General features: G+C 40.1%; 1 protein-coding gene across 2 annotated transcripts; it reads right to left on the reverse strand.

Annotated features, from left to right (window-relative positions):
- Window positions 1-491: 491 nt before the first annotated feature.
- Window positions 492-19,334, reverse strand: HEY2 (hes related family bHLH transcription factor with YRPW motif 2). Of its 2 annotated transcripts, none has more exons than XM_048491349.1 (5): window positions 19,086-19,334; window positions 15,746-15,824; window positions 15,545-15,628; window positions 8,154-8,235; window positions 492-2,513 (listed from the first exon to the last, which is right to left on the reverse strand). In XM_048491349.1, exons 1-5 carry the CDS (start codon window positions 19,166-19,168, stop codon window positions 1,837-1,839), a joined length of 1,005 nt encoding a protein of 334 aa, XP_048347306.1. In that variant the 5' UTR covers window positions 19,169-19,334; the 3' UTR covers window positions 492-1,836. The 2 variants fall into 2 exon arrangements, with proteins under 2 accessions (XP_048347306.1, XP_048347315.1); XM_048491358.1 differs by lacking the exon at window positions 19,086-19,334 and adding an exon at window positions 18,689-18,736.
- Window positions 19,335-19,917: the final 583 nt, after the last annotated feature.

Raw genomic sequence — 19,917 nt, forward strand, 5'->3', positions numbered from 1 at the left:
ATCCCTTCCTGGTTATAGTTCACTACAAAAAGTTCACCTGACATGATGAATTTTCAGTGTTAGGGGCCAACAGAGTAACTCATTTTTTGTTGTTGCTTTTCTCTTCACAACATTTTTGCAGGATGAATGCAAGTGCTGAAAAACATGTCTTATTTGTTTTATCTTGGTGAACATTTTCAAAATCAGGACAATTCTTTTCTTGCAGATAACAGCAATTACCAACTTTGTCACCTGTTTTATCAAGGACATCCATCAGTAATAATGTCAAACTAACCCAAAACAATTTAAAGTATGCTTACTGATTTTTCCAGACCTTGGGGAACTGAATTTAACTAAGAACATGTTCTTTAATGAAAAAATGCACACCAAGACTTCTACTTGTCTAGTATGCTGCAGCCAGCAGCTGTCCAGGAAGCTGCCATTTGAGCTTCTTCTGACATTAAATCCATTCAGGCTTTTTACTTCCCACAGACAATAAACCATCTCAAGAAGTCAGTCAAAAGGAACTTCATTTAATTAGTGATATGTAAAGATTTTTTGCATAGAAAAATGGTTAACAAAATAATTCACAAATCCTCCATTTAAGAATAGTATTTTTAAAACAAATATTTTAAAAGTATACTTTGCATAATGTTTAACATTCTCAATGTTTATTGCTTTCTCCACACAGCAGAGAAATGAAGTGCATAATAATACACGCTGTGCTTTTATTCTGTTCCCCCTCCCAAACTCTCTAGCTCGAGTCAATGAATTAAAACACTTAGGCTATTTCATGTTGCTATAATAAAAAAGCAAAAAAATTTTTTTTGCAGCACTGCTTGTCCAGATAGTGACAAAATAACTTACATCCTCTAAGAGATTTAATTTGTGAATCTAAGACATATGACACCATAGGTATTGGAGCAGGGGGGACAGTCAGCTAAAAGGGTCCACATAGCCACACTATAGCTATTCTTTCAAAACTAGGAAGAAATTTATTCCCAAGAAATGCCAAAGAGGAGAACTAAGGGTTTGTATCTGGCCAGAGAATGCTAAGTTTTAACAGACACGTCAGTTACAAACAGATCCAAGTGCAATGTCTTGGTGTGGAACAAGTGTTTGGAGAGACATAACTCTGGACCACTTGCTTTAAAGAAAATTGCCTGAAGTGGGAAATTTATAAAACCAAGTTCTGGAAAGAACAGCACTTTTATTAATGTTATGTTAGCTATTACCACTGGACATATCTGTACAAACAGTGAGCTAGGTAAGTAGCTGTGTAAAGCTTCAGAAATCAAATTGGTTACTGCTTTAGGTGGCAATCCTGTAGAGAGTTAAATTGCTTTAATCCCACTATACCAAAGGTTTGAAGCCTGTAGACTTATAGTGTATACCCTGTTTCAGAATGACATTCCTTTCTGGATCTCATTCCCCATTCATATTCTTCTCTTCAGAGGTGTTTCTATTTGCCCGTGAAACAAAAGTGTACACTTGGCAGAGATCAGGCACTTCTCCATTCATCTTTCTTGAAAACTATTTAAGAGTAATGTATACCTCCCTCTGCAAACACAAAGAGATAGCAAGAGGGTTCATTCTACAATCTATACATTTTTTTGGACAATGCCTACATGGTAGTCATCATTTTGATAATCACCACTGTCCTGTATGATGCCTAATGCAGCAAAGAAGAAAATATCTCATGTTCATTTTGACGCTTTAAGCCAAAAAGTTTTGCTGTTCTCCATGTGGTTTCTGGGCATCCATAAGGCAACTTTACTTGTTAACAATTACATTTTGTGCGAAGAAGCATCTGTTGTAACTTGATAAACATCCCAAAAAGGCTTATAAAGGTGAGATTTAGAAAGCCCCGACTTCAGTTCCCCAGGGTCGGTAAGGCTTACTACTTCCGTTACTGGTTGCTTGTTGAGAACTGGATGTTGCAGATGCAGACAATGGTGGACTGACTGCTGTTGCAGCTGCCACAGCTGCTGCTGCACTAGGTGGAAGCATTGGGAATGCCCCAGTGAATGACAGAGGGAAGCTCTGGGCAGCTGCTGCAGCTGCAGCATGTACGGTGGCAGAGAGGGAGAGAAGAGAGGTAGAAAGTGGTGGTATGCAGGGAGCAATGCTGCCAGTAGAGGGCACTCTAAGCGTGGAATCAGCATGAGCAAAAGTGGCAGTGAGTAGAGCAGATCCGTGGGGAGACATTTCTGATGCTGTTGACAGTCTGCAAGGAGAGATGTCAGAGGAATGTAGTCCGTTCTGCTGTAGTAAAGCTGTAGGGAGATGGTGAAAAGCTGCTGCCCAGTGGTGAGGGTGCAAAGGATGGTGGTGATGGTGTGCCATAGAGGAGGTCATGGCAGCAGCTTCCCTCTGGGAAGCACAGGAACTGAGATGAGAGACTAGCCTAACTCGTAGAGGGTCAGATGTGTCCAGACCTTCCACAGAGCTCAAGTATCTTGCAACTTCAGTTAGACATTCTCGAAATCCAATACTAATAAAATCCATGGCAAGAGCATGTGCATCAAAATAACCTGGAACACAGAGAAAACAAAAATACTTTAGTCAGTCACACAATTTTAACCTATTTTAACTTATGATATTACAGAAGAATAGATCTGTAATGTCATAACGCCGATTTTAGAGCTGCTTTTATTAAAGAAAAAATGAAGAGCATATTTACATGTGAATAGTGATGTCAGTACAACAAAGTTTTGATCACATTGTCTTTACATTCAGACATCAAAATGGAAAGACACTACCCATGTCAGAAATACTTAAAAAAATTATTGTTTAAGACAAGGTCTATTTAAAGATTCCCCACAATAATACCCATCTCTTGCTGTACTTTAGTATAGATGTATGAGAGAAATGCTCACAGAACAATTAGTCATATATTAGAAGTTTAGACAGTAAGATTTTTTTTCCTTTTCTCTCATATACGTAAAAGACTGCATTTAAATGTTATGTTTTCTTTGTAAATAATGCCTTCAAAGGGCTGATCATTCACCTAATTCAACATGACCCATACACACGTTCCAATGTACATGAACATCACCTCTTTTAAAATTAATAAAGATTTGCACACATAGAAAGTTGTGTTCATGCATCAGATGTGTTCTGATTAATCTTGTGCAATAAAGAATAGCATGGAGTAACACCCCCTGGTAGCTTTTGGCATTATATTGTTGTGACTAGTGAACTACATTTACTGCCAAAATGAATATTGCTTTGAACTATAAGAAGTGCCAGATGTCCTTTAACCTCAGGACATTTTCCCTAGCTTTGAATATTTCACATATTTTCTGTTGAACAGAATTTGTAATTAATTGTGGCTCCTAATCTGAAATCATTATCAATTTTGTGACACCCGGTCTGTGATATTCTAATGAATCACATTTCCCCTGTCTTTTATTGACAGAAACCAAGGCTGGAATGTATTGTCGAAGGCTTTCATGGCCAGATTCAAGTGGATCTTGTGGGTTTTCCGGGCTGTGTGGCCGTGGTCTGGTGGATCTTGTTCCTAACGTTTCGCCTGCATCTGTGGCTGGCATCTTCAGAGGTGTATCACAGAGGGAAGTCTGTTACACACTGTAACACACTGTGTCCAGACTTGGACACAGAGTGTAACAGACTGCCCTCTGTGATACACCTCTGAAGATGCCAGCCTATGTCGAAACTCTGGGAACAAGATCCACTGGGCTCTGGACAACCAAGCTTGGAAGGCCCACAAGAACCAAGGCTGGAAGGTTTGGCAATACTGTTGAGGTTCTGCATTAGATATATTGATTAACCTTATATTAAGTTATCTGAGACACAACTTAAGTAAAACCAGTAACAACAGAAACAACAGTTTGTAACATGATATTCAGGCTAATGATTGATTGTTTTTAATATTTTACACAAGCGGGGTCTCATAGGAGTTGGTTATTTTTCTGGAATTTGTTGTTGAATAAGAAATGTCAGTTTGCTATTCTGTAAGTCTTTGTGTTACAACAAATGTATGTTATTGACAAGGAGAAATAATGCTTCAGTCATCTAAAATAACCACCTGGAAAAGGTGGCTTTGAGTTGGTTACCAAAATCATAAAGCCAAGATTTTAAAAATGTTTTTGATGGCTCTCATTAAAAATTTAAAAATGCCAGAGAGCCATAAAGTGTTGGACTAGGATCTGGGAAACCCAGGTTTGAATCCCTATTTGTGCCATGGAAACATGCTGAGTGACTTTTGACAGTCACAGTCTCAGCCTTGACCCTGGCAAGTATTTGGATGGGAGATCTCCAAGGAATACCAGGGACGTGATGCGGAGGCAGGCATTGGCAAACTATGACTGAACATCTCTTGCTGTGAAAACCCATTGCGGTCACCATAAATCAGCTGTGACTTGATGGCAAATGTGGGGTGGGCAGTTTAATTGCCTAGCCATGCACTCTCCCCTGCTATCACTGTGTGCCAATGAGCCAAAGTTACCTTTTCATGTAGTAGCAATCAAGGTATCCAGCATAGATAAAGACCATTTGCCAGGCTTACACAGCCTTAAATTCAGCTGCATGCTCCAAAACAACAGGACAGAAAGCAGAAATGAACACCTATCTCTCAGGTGAACAACAGAAAAATACCCCTGACAAATAAACTATGTTGGAACAGATCAATTTATATTGCAAGCTGAGTAATTCTTAAAAGAACTTGAATATCAGACAGCTAAATGAGTTCTTTTAGAATAGATCTAAATTCTAAAAAAACATGACATACTTTTCTAAACCTGTTATGCAGAAAGACCCAAGCTGCTGCTTTTTATTTTTAAAAATATATAAAATAACTGTGAGCCTAATCAAAGTTTACATCTACGAAAAGCTCAAATTAGAGTTTCTACACTCCATTTTTACATAACATAGTTCTACAGTCATCAATGTCTATCAAAATTGTACAAAATTGTTTAACGTTCTCTAATGGGTGAATATTGTTCCAATAATTAATAAATGACTGCTACTGTAAGCAAATAATAAATGCAATAATTTCCTTTCCAACAAATGATTTTAAGTTGACATGTGGTTCATTGACATTACATGCTGTGCCTTCCAAATCCACATACCCAGAGAATTATTGCCATTACAAATCTCCCCCTGCCCACCCCCCAATATACAAGCTTTCTTTTTGCTACATTTTGCACAAACCCAAAAGACGCTTCATGAGATTAAATTTTATATGTTTGTAGTTTCTAGTTAATGCGAGCTCACTTAAATTTTTTGTGACAGTGTGCAATCCACCCCCACCGCAAAGATATGCACAATCTGATAATTCATTGCCTATTTTCATCAGATCTTATTTAACATGATATGTGGGGTAGTACAGTATGTAGGGTGTTATTAATTCTCTTTTTGGAAAAACGTTAGTTTTTTCCTACCAGGGTCCAACATTTCATAAACAAAATGCTGAGAAAGGTCCATAGGAGATTCAATAATAAGCGTAATCATATTCTTCTACACCTACTAAAGTCAGTGTCGTCGGGAGAAGAGCCTAGATGCAATGTTTCAGTATGACAATGAATGGTAAAAAGCAGTGCCCATCTTTTGGCCCGTGTGCATTTAAAGAACCATTAAATATGTACTGAGTAGGTCATTCCAGCTGCCACAGCCATACCTTAAACTATCAATCAAATTAAAAATAGCTGCCACATTACCCTTCATAATACCCTTCCCCAACAAACTGCTTGCCTAACAAACTATATAGTGCAAAACATTAACTACACATGATGGTTTCCTAGGTAGGTTCCCAGTTAAGGTTACCAACATGTTCAGGGAGTTTTTGTGCTTGGCAGAATTGGGGGATCTGGTTCAGATCAGGAATGAAACAACCATGGATCTATCTCCCAGCCCACATCCATACAAACAACATTTACCCCAGCTGTAATAGCTGAGGAGCTGCTATTTGCCCCAGTTTCACGTTGCTCTCCTTAGCTGAGCAAACAGTGGTTCTTAGGGGCTGTTATTGGTCAGGAAAACAGTGCTGTTGGAAGCTTCAAGCCCCTTTACACTGCAGTCCTGATCCAGAATAGGCCCTTATGAAGGATAGAGCTTTCAGAACATGCCTGTGACTCAACCCAAGGCCGTACCTAAGAAAAACAAAGTTTTGCAGCCTCACCCACAAAAACAACTAAAGTCGAAGATTGAAATCCTATGCTCTTAAAAAAATATACAGCACTATATAAAGGGAATTCACATCCTTTGCTCAGTATAAGTATGCAAATGATTAATTAATTAAATATGCTACATCTAATATGTATGCTTTGTTTGAGTTTGAACACACTTTGCAAGGTAGCAGAGGGAAAGGAACTGAAAAAAGCAGATGAAATAAAGGATACGATCTATTGCATCCATAACCATGTTTCCTTCAAAAGCTCCAAGTTGGCTGTGCATCCTCAGAACAGATCTGTGAGATACACTGTACTAAAAAGATTAGTGCCTTCCTTAAGAAAAGTGAGGGTAATCTACCTGGCACCCCAAACCCTACCCAATGATAAATCTTAACATTTCTGTAGTGTTTCAGACCATTCAAAAATAATTTACATTATCTCACGTTTAATGGCTCTGTAATCAAAGCAAGCATTGCTGTGACAGAGGAACCCTAATCTTAAAGAAAACATTCTTTCCTGAGAAAGACTCCTCAGATTTCAGATCAGGTGGCTTCTTTTTGGAAACAAATAGATATGATGCAGATGGACACGATAGATGGTTATTTAGATATCCTGAGTTACGCCATTAAAAGTTGAGGAATGTGCCCTTTGATATCACTGGAGAAGGGTGCTAGGCTACACATGTAAAGAACCAAACCTAATTCCATGTTAGGTCAAAGTGAACCCCTCCCATCTGGAAGAGGAAGGGTTAAAAAGGTATAACACACTGTGTGAAAGTTTGAAAGCCAAGAACCAAGGACTGGGGAGAAATGGGGTGAAGTCTGCCTTAATCTGCCTTTGTTTCAAAGCTCCAGCAGACTTCTGTCTGTTTCACAGAAGGGAATGCCAAGGTAACACCAGTATCTTGTAGAACTTAGACTCATGTCTATGTTTGTTTTCTTAGTTCTACAATACCCTGTAGTGTTTTGCTATTTTTTCCCCAGTTCTCTTGTGCTGTAGTGAATCAAGACTGGTAAATTAAGACCTTTACCTTCTAAAGATCTCACTGTGTAAAACTCTCTCATCCTGAGTGTCTGCTGCTTGTCCACATTTAGACCAGAAACTCCTGACTGGACTAAAGTCAGTTAGCAGGCAGGGAAGGATTACTACCCAATACTTGTAGCCTCTGTCAGTGCCTAAAACCACAGAAAGCGAAAGGAAGGGCAAAACTTGAATGGTGGCAATGTAGCCCATGTAACAGAAAGGGAAGAGGCAAGCCCTCTTACACACATACAACCTTCCCCACCCACCTTACAGATACCCTTGGATAAGAATAGAAAGGATGGTAATTTTTACAGGCAATATAGTCAGTGCAGGTGGCTGAGGCCAAGAAAACATGCATATAAGGCCATCATGGCTAAGCATAAAATTGCATTTGTTTGAATTCCCTATCGCACACAATACAAATTAAGACACACAGAATGAGAACTGGAAGGTTTTTTTTAAAAAAATTAGTATTGGGTCTCTCCTTAACCGACAAACACCCAAAAGACAGAAGCATAAGTGTTGCCCTGGTGAGTGAATAGCAAAGCCTAATTTTGCATGGAAAACACTCTTTCTAAAACAAAATGCAATACATAAACAATAAGGAATGTTTCCTCCGAGTCCACCGTAGCAGCTGCATAATGAATTTTAACTTTGGTTTTGTTTCTTGCCGCACAATTGTTGCCGTAGCCATCCTTGTTTATGTTTGGATGTTTGGGGGATTTGTTTTGTCTCCCTTGTGCTGATTTCAGTGCTCTTTGGAAACCCCAAACAAATCTCTGACTGGGCTGCCTGTGAATGAAGCCTTTACTCTCCCACAGTGTTATGAAAGCAAACACAAGCCCAGGGTCAAGTGCTTCTTTTGTCCCAATAGTACTTTCCCACGAATTCAGTCCTGCCTTTAGCATTGATTTCCACTCCTTTAAGCTAGAACTGCCTATCCTGGCTTGTCAAAAGGAGCGTTTTGCTAGGTTTCCCCAGCTAATATTAGAAGCAGTACAAAAATCAGTTCCTTACCTTTCCCACCTGTCGCCTGGAGCATCTTCAAATGATCGACTGTCATTTGCAGGATTTCTGCTTTTTCTAATTTGGCAGATCCCTTTAAGATAAGAGGCACAACCAATAAAAGCTTAAAAAGTTTTGTGTGCTGTGATTTGGTATACTCTCTTTTAAGCTCTATCTTATGTTTTCAATTTTCCCAGTCACTAGAGCGTTCTCAGCTAAACCTTCTACAGAGCATCTGTATTCCAGACCTTTATTTTTTAGCACAAGCTCTATATCACAGCATCAAGCATGACAACTGCACACATGCTTAGAATAGTACATAAATGGTACAGGCAAGGAGAAAAGGTTTAGGGTACAGGCATATGTGCTACACATATGAAAACTCGTGCCAATTTTTTTAACCATTTTAAAACAAGGTACAAAGATCCATTCCAATTCTGAGAGCCACACAGAACCCCAAAAGGCATAATTCACTGTAAAGCCCTTACAAGTGCAATTAAGTGAATGGGACTACAAACAGTGCAGTAGCTGATCAGTGAGACTTACCCAAAGTCCAACCACAGCAGTCCATAAATTAAATTAGGGTTTGAACTTCACTTTAGGCGATACTGATTTTCTTAGGCCAAAAAGAAGCAGGTCTTCTAGCCTTTGAAATGGATGATACATTAAAAGTCCTGGTCTTGTTGCTCCATTCTTGCCATGGTCTTGTTGACCACATGTGCTTTGATAGTTCCACTTTCAGAACTTAATGCTTAGTTACACATGAACTCAGTTTGGATCAGGACCATGGCTCACAAGTTGGGAGGGAGAAAACATAAGCCTTGTCCCCTTCATCATTCTTCTGACCTAAAACAGCCACTAATGGGAGTCCCAACTGGAAGACTTATCAATAGGAGAGAAAACAAGGACTTTGTAACACATAGTTAAGCCCTAAAAATTAACCAATAAGAGAAAGCCAAAATACAAAGATGGTCTCTAATAAGCAGCATATTAAAGCAATTATTCAGAAATAGGGCCTACCAGGACTGTCTTTAAGCTCCTGTTTGGGAGGAGTGCAACACAAAAAAACTGGTCACCCAGCAGATAGGAAACTAGTGACAAATTCTATTCTACCCTGTGGAGCCCATGAGAACATTTGGAATTCTGACAGGGCATGATGGGCACCGAAATAAAATGATGGCCACAGGAGGAAGAGTCATTCACAAAATGATAATCACAACTTAACTTCAGTGCAGATCCTTGTGCTGTGGTGACAGTTGCTGCCACAGCAATATTTTTTTTAAAAAAAACACCTGCACAGCCAATCAAATTTCTAATGATCAATAAAAATCCTTGATGGGCAAAAGCCATCATGGCCCTATCTGCTTCCTAAAAATGTTTGGTAAGCACCAGAAAATGTATCAGTGGGAACCATGGTACCCATGGGAACCACATTGGGGACCCCTGATCTATTGTAAAAGTCACTGCTCAAGCAGTTTCTCCCCAAATGGTAAGGCCAATATAGTCTCAAAAGTGGTATATCTAGCCAAAGTCAATCAAGGTAGAGTAAAGACCTTGGCACAGTAAAAAATTGTTATTTTCTCCTTCAAATTTTATTACCGAGTTATTCTCCATACTACTGGAAGACAAAAAAAATTTTTTTTAAGGCAAAGTTTGCAAGGTTATAAAGTGGCTGGAGGGAGATATGTTGTAATATCATGGGTGTCGATATGGGTCCACTACAGTTCAAGTTCGCTTCCCTTTCACAACCTCCAGCTTTCCCTGTCCAAACCTGCAGGACATTATCCCTCCTCACTCTGTGCTGAAGCCTGAGAGTCTTTACTCCTGCTTCCATCAACCAGCATCACCTTGGAGAAACATAACTAAGTTGCAAGCCATCACAGATGGCAGCAGTCTTTTCCAATTACAGATAAAGCAGGAATAATAATCTAGGGAACACGGTTGGAGAAAGCTGAATGTTCCTTTTGAGGGAAAAGTGAATGAGGGAAATGAGCAACAGACAGCCAACTGTTCTTTGATATTGGAGGCCAGCAAGTGGAAGAGTTGAATTAGAAGAGAAGCTCCAGGGAGGTAAGACATGTTCCTCCTTTTCTCTAAAAACTGAGTCCCACAGTCCTTACTCTAAAAACTGAGTCCCACCCCCGTCTAAAAACTGAGCCCCACAGTCCCCAACCTTTTTCAGCCTGTGGGCACTGTTGTAATTCTAATACGGGATGATGTGTGCAACCTGAAAATGGCTGCCACAGGTGACAGAGCCAAACACTAAATGTCAGGATGTGAAGCTCTGTTTAACAGGCTGCCTTTCCAAATTAATGCATTGTTTTTTTTAAAAAAAAAATGCTGGTTCACACACCAGTGTGACAATACAACTTTTGAAAAATCTGCACATCCAATCTGACATTCTATGGTCAATCAGAAGCCCTGTCTGGTTTTTCTTAAAACACTAGGTGAGTGCCAGGAAATGTGTTGGCTGGTATCATGGCACTGATGGGTGCTGCTTTGGAGAACCATGCATTAGATTATTACAGCTGTAATGAATTGTTATTAGTGAAATCCAAGGCTTACTGACATGGTAGTCATTCTTGATTAATTACCACATACAGAGCTTTGCCACCTCATATCAAAACACAATGCTTTTATTAAGTAGTGCCCATTCACTAGAGACCAAAAGAGGTACTTCCATGTACGAATTGGCATTTTGTCACTGTAATGAGAACTGAACTAGGCCAGCTTAAATGGTGCAAACAACTGTGACTGTTCTGAGCCGAAAGAACTTGTAAGTCAGCAAGCACCAGTGAAACATAATGGTTACGGTGTCTGCCTTGGATCTGGGAGACCCACGTTCAAATCCTCACTGTGCCATGGAGGCTTGCTGGGTGATCTTGGGCTAGTCACACAATCTCAGTTTAACCTACCTCACAGGTAGGTTATGAGGACAAAAAGGGAGAGGGGATAACAATATAAGCCAGTTTGGACCCACTGGGGTGAAAGTCTGGGTATAAATGAAGCAAATAAATCATAAGGATGTTCAAGTGAATGTCACTACCAATAAAGTTTATTCAGGATAAGATGAAAAGTTCAGGGTGTTGCTGAGAACCCTTCTGATACTTAAATAGGCACCGCTGGCGCCTGGCTAAAATGGAAACTCATAATTGTTTCGCTGTATTTTTGAGGATCATCAAGAAGTGGGTGCAATTTGAAATTTTCTACAACCATTTCCCATGTCTAAGAGCATTCAGCCAACATCTTTTTTTAAAAAAAGAGTTTTTAGAAAATATTTCTGCCTAAAACTGGAGTCACAAAGCATGTTTGGAGTCCTTGCGCATGCCAGTACCGTTACCGGCTTCGCATCTTCCATACGGCGAGTCCGGTAACCCTGAAAGAATCTCTTTGGGTTTTGAGGTCATCGGAAAACTGCAGCTCAAGAGGGAAATCGGCAGAAAATGCAGAGTCCCTCTTGAGTAAACAAAAGCATGTTCTATTCATACAAGTTCTCACCTGGATCTGAGTGTTTCTTTTTATAATATGCTTCTGAACTTGTCTTCTGGGTACTTTGGATTGAATCAGGTCAGAACACTAATATTTGCTATACTGTCTACTACCCTGACCTGAATAGCCCAGGCTAGCCCTGAATCTTACGCCACCGAAGTCGTAGAATTCTAAAGAAATTACCGGCCATTGGCGGTCCCGGCCTCTGTTCCATGCAGGATCAGCCCTAAAAAACGTCCCTGACGATGATGTTTGTCCGATCACCGGTTCAGGTTGCCAGTGACGGGGAACTCTTCACCTCCCTAGGCGGCTGGGTTCCATATTTGAATTTATTCTTAGCATTACGATGATTTTCCTGTATTCCGTATACTTTTTTCGCCTTCGTGGCAATGTATAGCGTTATTGCAGGGTTCCGATATCTGATTTAACAGAGACGGCTCACCATCATAAGCTTTAAAGTGACAACCTTTCGGGGGGCTTCCAATGCAGCAATCATTGTTTCCTCCCACCATGCCCTCCTCTTTTCCAGATTGATATTACCGGGGTTATCAGCCTTTCCTGCAGTAGGGCTCCAGTCATCCCTGTTTTGATCGGCTACGCCGGATTCGCTCCAGCTTAATAAGAGCCCTACCCAGGAGAGTAACTGGGTTACCGCCAGGCTACAGAGCAGGCAATGGCGTATCACCTCTGAATACCGCCACCAGTGTCTCAACGAGGCTACTCGCGTCATGCTCAATCGGAACGCTGACTTGATGGCAAAAAGAAAGAATGTCTACCAGTTTGTTTCCAAATTCAGTTGAGGTTTCTGACCACAACCATTAAAGTTGTTGGCAGCATAGGACCCTTCTGTCTGGGATGGTTGTCCTCTTCCACACAGCTTTGGGAGGGACGCACATGGAGCAGAGCAAATTTCAAGATTTTGCCTAACCAGCCAGAATCAGCCGAGTCGCTCTAAAAGTCAATGCAGGAATTGTTGATAGATCGCGAAGACCGGGTAAAGCACCTCCCATCCGCGCCGGATTATTGAAGAACTGTGTATAGCGCATATATCTCCACGCATCATTCATTCTCTTTTGGTTTTGTTGTTATTTATTACCTTACCCCACTTAAGGTTGCCCATAACGCCGATATACTACAGTCAATTCCTTTCCTACAGTGGCTCCCTCTTGTGGACCAAGCTCTCCAAAGAGGCAGAAGGCACTCTAAGACCACTTTATTTGTAAGGGTTATAAAAGGTGGCTTAAGTTACAGGCATTCTCTTGGGAAAAAAATGAGGCTTTACATTGTTTAATATTTGTAATCTTTGCATTCTAAGCCACCTTAAGCAACCTGATAGAAGGCGCAATAAATCAGTAAAGGAGGCCAATCAAAAACAATAACAGAAAAGAGATGAGACCTGGCAAATCATATGAAGGTTGTTTTCGCTTCCTCCCACTGTTGTTTCTTACAGTTAATGTGCACAATGCCAAGGTAGTTATAAATATTTTGTGATGGGGGTTCTTGAACTGTTTAAGAAAATGTTCTTTTACAATGCACATGCGTACACACACGCTAAATTACAATGTGTATTTTCCTCTGTGCTAATCTTTTGCATAGTCCCAATACAACTGTTGGTGACAGCGCAGTAAAAAGCTCGCTGCTGGGCAATTTTGAAGGAAACGGGTCTGGAGACCCTTCCACATTGTGTTTGTCCCATTGCATTGTTTACTTCTTGAAAACCACAAACAACTGTTGTCTCTTGTCCCAGTTTCTTTGACTAGGCTCCATTCTTCCATGCTTTCCAACCGAAAAGCCCTTCGCCCGGTGAACTGCTTTACCGATTACGCTTTAAAATTAGCCTGGCTAGCACAATTGCTTCGGTATTGCCTGCTCTTTATCACCTGCTTAACAAAATATACTTGCCGCACCACAACTCGGTAATGCTTTTCTCTCTGCCAGGACGGGCATGCTGTATGTAATACCGCTTCAGATCAACTACCATAATTTATATAATTTCCCCACTCTGATGGAGAAGTTAGACAAACCCAGAACAATATACGTAGTCTAGACAAATAAGAATTTGTTTTTAAAGCCTGTATAATACTCTTAATGGAATTGCTTTAGGTCAAATATTTGGTATTATTCCACAGACTACTTTAGCATAAGTGGTAGAGCGTTTGTAAAGTGAGGTTTTAATGTATACAGTTTCTCAAACACAGTCAAATAATTATACAATGCTGATTACTTGTTGCATTGACATTCCTGCTTTCTTCTGTGTAAGCAAGATATCTTACCGCCTGAAATCTCCGAGCACCAGCTACCGAGGCGGTTTGTGGGATGCTTCATCAAGGTACAATGAGAATTCCCGAGTATGTTTTAAGCAACTGAAATCTCAAGGTTTAAATTAAAACTTCAGACCTTATAGCAAGGAAGACTTTTTTGTCCTTTCCTCAAAAATCATAGTTATTTTCCCCTTCCATCAGGCACCATTTGTAACTGCAACTGGATGTGTCTATCAGGGAAGCAACAACCTAACCATTATAAGGAAATTAATGCATGGGTTTTTTTTATTTAGAATTAAACCAATCAACCAGTCTGGAACATTAAAAGAACCTCCTTTCAAATCTTATAGGTTTGGGACAGGGATAGGATTTAAGTTTCCCCTCGACATACAGCACATCTTGCTGAGACGCTACACTTCCTAGCTTGATTCCATAAGCACTTCAGGTTCTATGTGCTCCTGTCTTACTGTCACTTTTGATGCACTGTAACCTGGAGAACTGGCGTAGTGGCTAAGAGCAGGTGCATTCTGATCTGGAGGAACTGGGTTTGATTCCCTACTCTGCTGCTTGAGTTGTGGAGGCTTATCTGGGGAATTCAGATTAGCCTATACACTCCCACACATGCCAGCTGGGTGACCTTGGGCTAGTCATAGCTTTATGGAACTCTCTTAGCCCCACCCACCTCACAGGGTGTTTGTTGTGAGGGGGGGAAGGGCAAGGAGATTGTAAGCCCCTTTGAGTCTCCTACAGGAGAGAAAGGGGGGAAATAAATAAAAAAATTTAATGGGATAGGTTGACATCTCTGATGGTGTGCACCCATTCGCCAAAGAATAAATGGATTTCTTGTGCATTTTGGGATTGGAAAATTAGGATAAAGAGGGACAGATCCACAGATTTTCCACCAATTTTCTCCCATGCCTCGTGCCGTACTGTCCCAGAGGAAAGGCTCTGAGGGGAACGTGAGGCAAGGGGCTGTGGCAGAAACAGGATGTGGGATAGCCCTGCTTTACAAGTAGGCATGATAATTATTATGCTAGTCATTCACGTTTGCTGCAATTATCCCTAAGTGGGATACACGTTTCTGTTGACTCTTACTCATGCCATTCTCGCAGGAATACTAATATTAGACATACCTTTTCCAAATCACAGAAAAAGTATACTTCTAAAAAGCCAAAGAAGTAATTTTTTTAAAAAAAAGCTCAAGCAAAAATTGTTATATTTCTTTGCAGATATATTATAAATATTACAGAAACTGACCCATGACATCATCTGCATATAGGTATATAACTTAAAGAAGCATTAAAAAAATTATTAACGCTGCTATTGAGGTCTGTCCAGAAGGGAATTTGACTTTTTAAAACAATAAGCATGTAACAAGAGAAAAACCACTACTGGGATTCTTCGAAAGAACAGAGGCAACATTTTAACACGGTTGCTCTCAAAGGAACAGCAAGGCAGAGAATGGAAATGTTTTCAGCTTTGTGGAGGATTTTGCCTTTTAATAGTTTTGCCACAACAAAGCATTTTACTGACGTTTCTATTTTGTGCCAAGATCAGAACCCATCAAGTCTCATTTTAATGAGCTTTATGAAAACGCCACCATGGCCAGATGGGAGGAGAGTCAGAATATAAATATAATGAATGCATGCTTACTTGTTTTTCAAACGCTGTTGGCACAAGCCGCCTCAGTTCAGATAAACTGTTATTTATACGATCTCGACGCCTTTTCTCAATAATCTATTCCAAAATAAAATGAGATATAGATTTAAAAAGCTGCAAAATATACATTTTTTTAAAAAAAATTACACAACATATGTGACTGTAGCAATACAACACTGTTAGGAGGAAACCTACCCCTCTTCTTTTCTTCCTGGCCATAATCTGTGATGTTGTGGTAGGAGAATTTGATCGGATCCCAGAACTGGCACTATGCCTGGGAAACAGTTGAAAAGACATGTCAGATGTTTAATCTCATTATGCTATTTATTACATATTCCCATTCCCTTCCCATTAATAGCACACAGTGTATTCTAAAAAACTTTCACCTCTCTCTTACCTTTTCTATTAGATTTTTGGTAATGCATCTTATTGAAAAGATGCCTTCCCAAACACACTCCATATTTGAGTTGAGCTTAGCTGAGTAGCTTCAACTAAATATAAAACATTCCATCTAAAAGAACAAGCCTGTAGATTAAACTGATAACGCAAGACTTCATACACTCAAAGAAACATTATTGCCAGAAGTCTGATTCTGTGTATGTTCAGGGCTGCTTCTTTCAATACTTTGTTGTACCCAGATGCTTATGCTCAAGTACAGAACACACATGCCTCCTGTCACCAAAGAATGGCACATTGTCAGCACAGATTATAATATTGTCAAGCAACATATATGGAAGCAATGATCTGCATAGGCTTGAGTTTACTCCTATGTGTTTGGCTGAGAAGAGCAGCAATTTAAATAAGTGGGCAATGTTCATTCACAACCGATACAAGGCACACACACACACACACATATATACTGGTATATATTTGCACATACAAAAAGTACTGTTTACCAGTGGTTGGGCATATATCTGTTCCACTAAAATGAATGGGACTTTCTTTTAAGTACTCATGGTCAGGGTCAGGATATAACATTCTTCATCCTAATATCATTACTTTTTTGCATTTCTTAGTGTTCACAATCCAACTAAGAAGTTGGGTTGCAATCCCTGTCTTGTCTGCAATATCCAGTCCTTTCAATAAGGCATTTGCAACCTCGATTTAAGTTGTTCAATCCCATTCAGTAGGTTGAAGCATTTGGAATGCCAAAACGACCCAGGTTCACTCAAAATCCCACAAATCTATTCAGCGAGTCCCAAGTGTTGTTAGGATTGCATTGTAAAGTGGCTTAACATTGTTCCATTCTTATAAGTCATGTTTTCATATAATCCACTCCAGGTTAAATATTTCAAAACTTTTGGCATGATTCAATTGAAATCCAACACTTAAATATTTCACTGATTTCAGTGAAAGAGATTAAATGCATGTTTGACTCAACTTTTAAAAATGGATATATTTTAAAATGAATGATTATATACATATTTCTATATATCTTTCAAACATACCTAGCTATCAACAAACAGGAAATTTTTGTCTTGTTATAAAATACTGACTGTATAACTTCATTTTAAAAAATGATCGTTAGAATTTTCCATCTGTTACATTCAGCTAATTTTTGGCTTATTGTAACAGTTACACCAGTAGAATTTAGCTGTTCCCTTAGGCCAATGATTCTACAATCCATTAAACTCCAAAGATGACCCACTGATTTTAAAGAGACTATGCAGAAAGGATGTCATTTCAACCAAGTTTAAGATTTAGAATGTGCATATAACTTTTATTTTTAAAATAATGAGTTAAGAATAATCATCCAGTTAATCTGCACCATCCAGTTCGGTTGGGATCAAGATTGAATTGGTCCACTGTACAGCAAATAAGTCAATCTGGCTATCATTAAATGTTAATGCTATGTAGATGCCCTCAAGCATGATACAGGTTAATTTAAAATGGATGAGAAAGAGTAATTGGATTAAAACCATCATGTGAGTAATGCCTCTTAATACTCCTAAATCATACTGTATCTTGGTAAACCTGGAGAAAAGTTTGAAGTGAATAGGAACTATTGGCCCAAAAATGAATTGTGTTTCTAGCGGTTTTTACTTATAAAATCTTGAGGGAAATCAAAAGTTGTTGCATTGTATTGGCAAGATTTAAATAAGGTCTTCCTAGTGTCATTAATTTAAATGGGACAATTTTAAGCATGTCCTTCATTCTTCCATTAAATCCAGTGCCTAAGTGCCTAACATTGGGAAATCCATTGTTTTGCTCTCCTGTTTTGATTTTGGTGTGTTACTATACTACAGAATCAAAATAAAAGATTAAACACATAACAAAGAAGTGGTACCTTTCGTTTAACTGTTACACAGAAACACAAAAGGAAGCCTTGTATTGAAATGTCAGTTACACAATTATCTAAGTGATCAATAAAAGCTATCCTTAAGCATTTATATTTTGAAGTAAACCCTACTGAGTTCAGTGAGATTTGATCCTTACCAAGTTTATTTATGATTGTAGTATGATAGTCTAAAATTTATTTAATAGGACTCTTGTTAACTGCTTTGGTTTGATAACACCTCGAGGATTTGATAGACAAGTAGGGAAACGGTGCTTGGTAGCAGACGTTTTCAAGTGTATCTTGCCCAAACCATTTTCCATCTATTCTTCTGTAGCGAAATAAAATCTGATGTAGTACAATCCATTAGCCCCTTTCTCCCTCCTTACCTTGTTCTACCCCATTCTTTCCACCAGGCAAACCCTGGTTATCTCAAAACAGTATGCACTGTGTGGTGTCTTACACAAAAAGATTCCAGCAACATACATCCTATTCGAAAGTACCAGACAATATTGTCCAATAGCACTTACTGGATGAGATGAAATGTTTCCTACTGTAAATGCTCACTCCTTAGCACAAGGAAGCATAGCATATTTTTGGCATCCTTTCAATACTGCTGCTACTTAACATGGGCAGCATCACCAGAGTGTTACTGGGTACTGTACAGGGCAGATCTTACACAGAATACTTCTATAAAAGAAACTTCCAAAACATCTCACAGAAAATATTATTTTATTCAGAAAAATCTTCCACTCATACCTCCAAGATAGTTGGGATTTTTAAAAAACAATGTATGCACTTCATTTTATGCACTCCGCTAACTTTGCTACCCTTAAGGAAGGGATCCATGACTGTGACTTTACTTTAGAAATTCGCCTCTCCTCTATTTTATCATCTCTACAACGTAACCCCCAGGAGAGCAGCGGTAGGTTAGGCTGAGATGACAAAAAGAGGTAAAAAATGAAGGTAGTTGCTTGTTAAAGAAATAGAAAGGCAAGGATAAAGTAAGCCAGCAGTGCATAAAAGCTAAGGACCTTTGCCAGAACTGAGCAGATCCTCCATCCCTTTCATCTTATTTATTTATTTACCAGGATATCAGTAGTTCGGAATTCCCAAGGGATTCCCAGTTCCCACGTGGGTACATTTTGATGCTCTCATTTCTAGCCTTAGATGTTTTAAAGAATTCCTCCGTCCGCATACCAGCATCCCACCCCCGCGTGGAGCAGAAGAGAGAGACACAACAAACAAACCTCTCCTTACCCAGAATAATTATTTTCACTCCCTACGTCTATAGTCTCGTCCATATCGCTGTCTGAGGTAGTTTCCTCGCAAGGCCGCTTCATCGTGGCTATGGGAGACAGCCCAGCTTCCACAACAGGAGGTCAGTAATGCCAATTAAAGCGGGGAGCGGCGGGGGGGGGTTAGTCCCTTTTGGACTCCTCCGGATTAAGTTCGCCTATATCCCTCCCAAGCCGGCGCCAGCGAACCAAATGAATCTCTGCAGCGCTTTCCCACGCCGCAGCCCAGTCTCAACCACAGAGCCCCGCCCCCACATCCTAGCGCCACGCCCTCCCCCCTCGAGTGAGTTGCTGGATTGGAGAAGAAGGAGAGTGAGTGACAGCCCTCCATCCCCAAGCGCGTTGGCGCACCTTTTCATTGGCTAAAGCGCGCAGCTTTCCCCGCGCCAAACAGCGTCGGTGCCTTGGAAGCGTGGGAAAGCCCCGAGCGCCTCCTGCACACAAGGGAGACTGGCGGGAAGGGGGAGGGCTGGGCTGGCGCTGGCTGGGAGGCACCTTCAGGTCTGCCGAGCCCGGACGGGAGAGTTTGGGGAGGAACTGATCAAAACGTTTGTTTTGACCCGGCTTCACAAATCTCGTAAAACCAAAGATAAGAATGGCGCACAGCACAGCCGGCTAAGAAAACCACACCAGGGGGGAGAGAATCCAACCCGCCAGATTGTTTGGATTGGTTTCACTTCTTAGATCTGACCCGGCCTTGAAAGAAAAGTGACACCAAAACTAAAGCGTGATGCGAAAAAATGTAGTCAGTTTTTCTCTTTGTGTTTGTATATGCAGCCGCTCTGGATTCATTG

The sequence above is a fragment of the Sphaerodactylus townsendi genome, linkage group LG01, assembly GCF_021028975.2.
Source record: "Sphaerodactylus townsendi isolate TG3544 linkage group LG01, MPM_Stown_v2.3, whole genome shotgun sequence".
In the NCBI taxonomy this organism is placed as follows: Eukaryota; Metazoa; Chordata; class Lepidosauria; order Squamata; family Sphaerodactylidae; genus Sphaerodactylus; species Sphaerodactylus townsendi.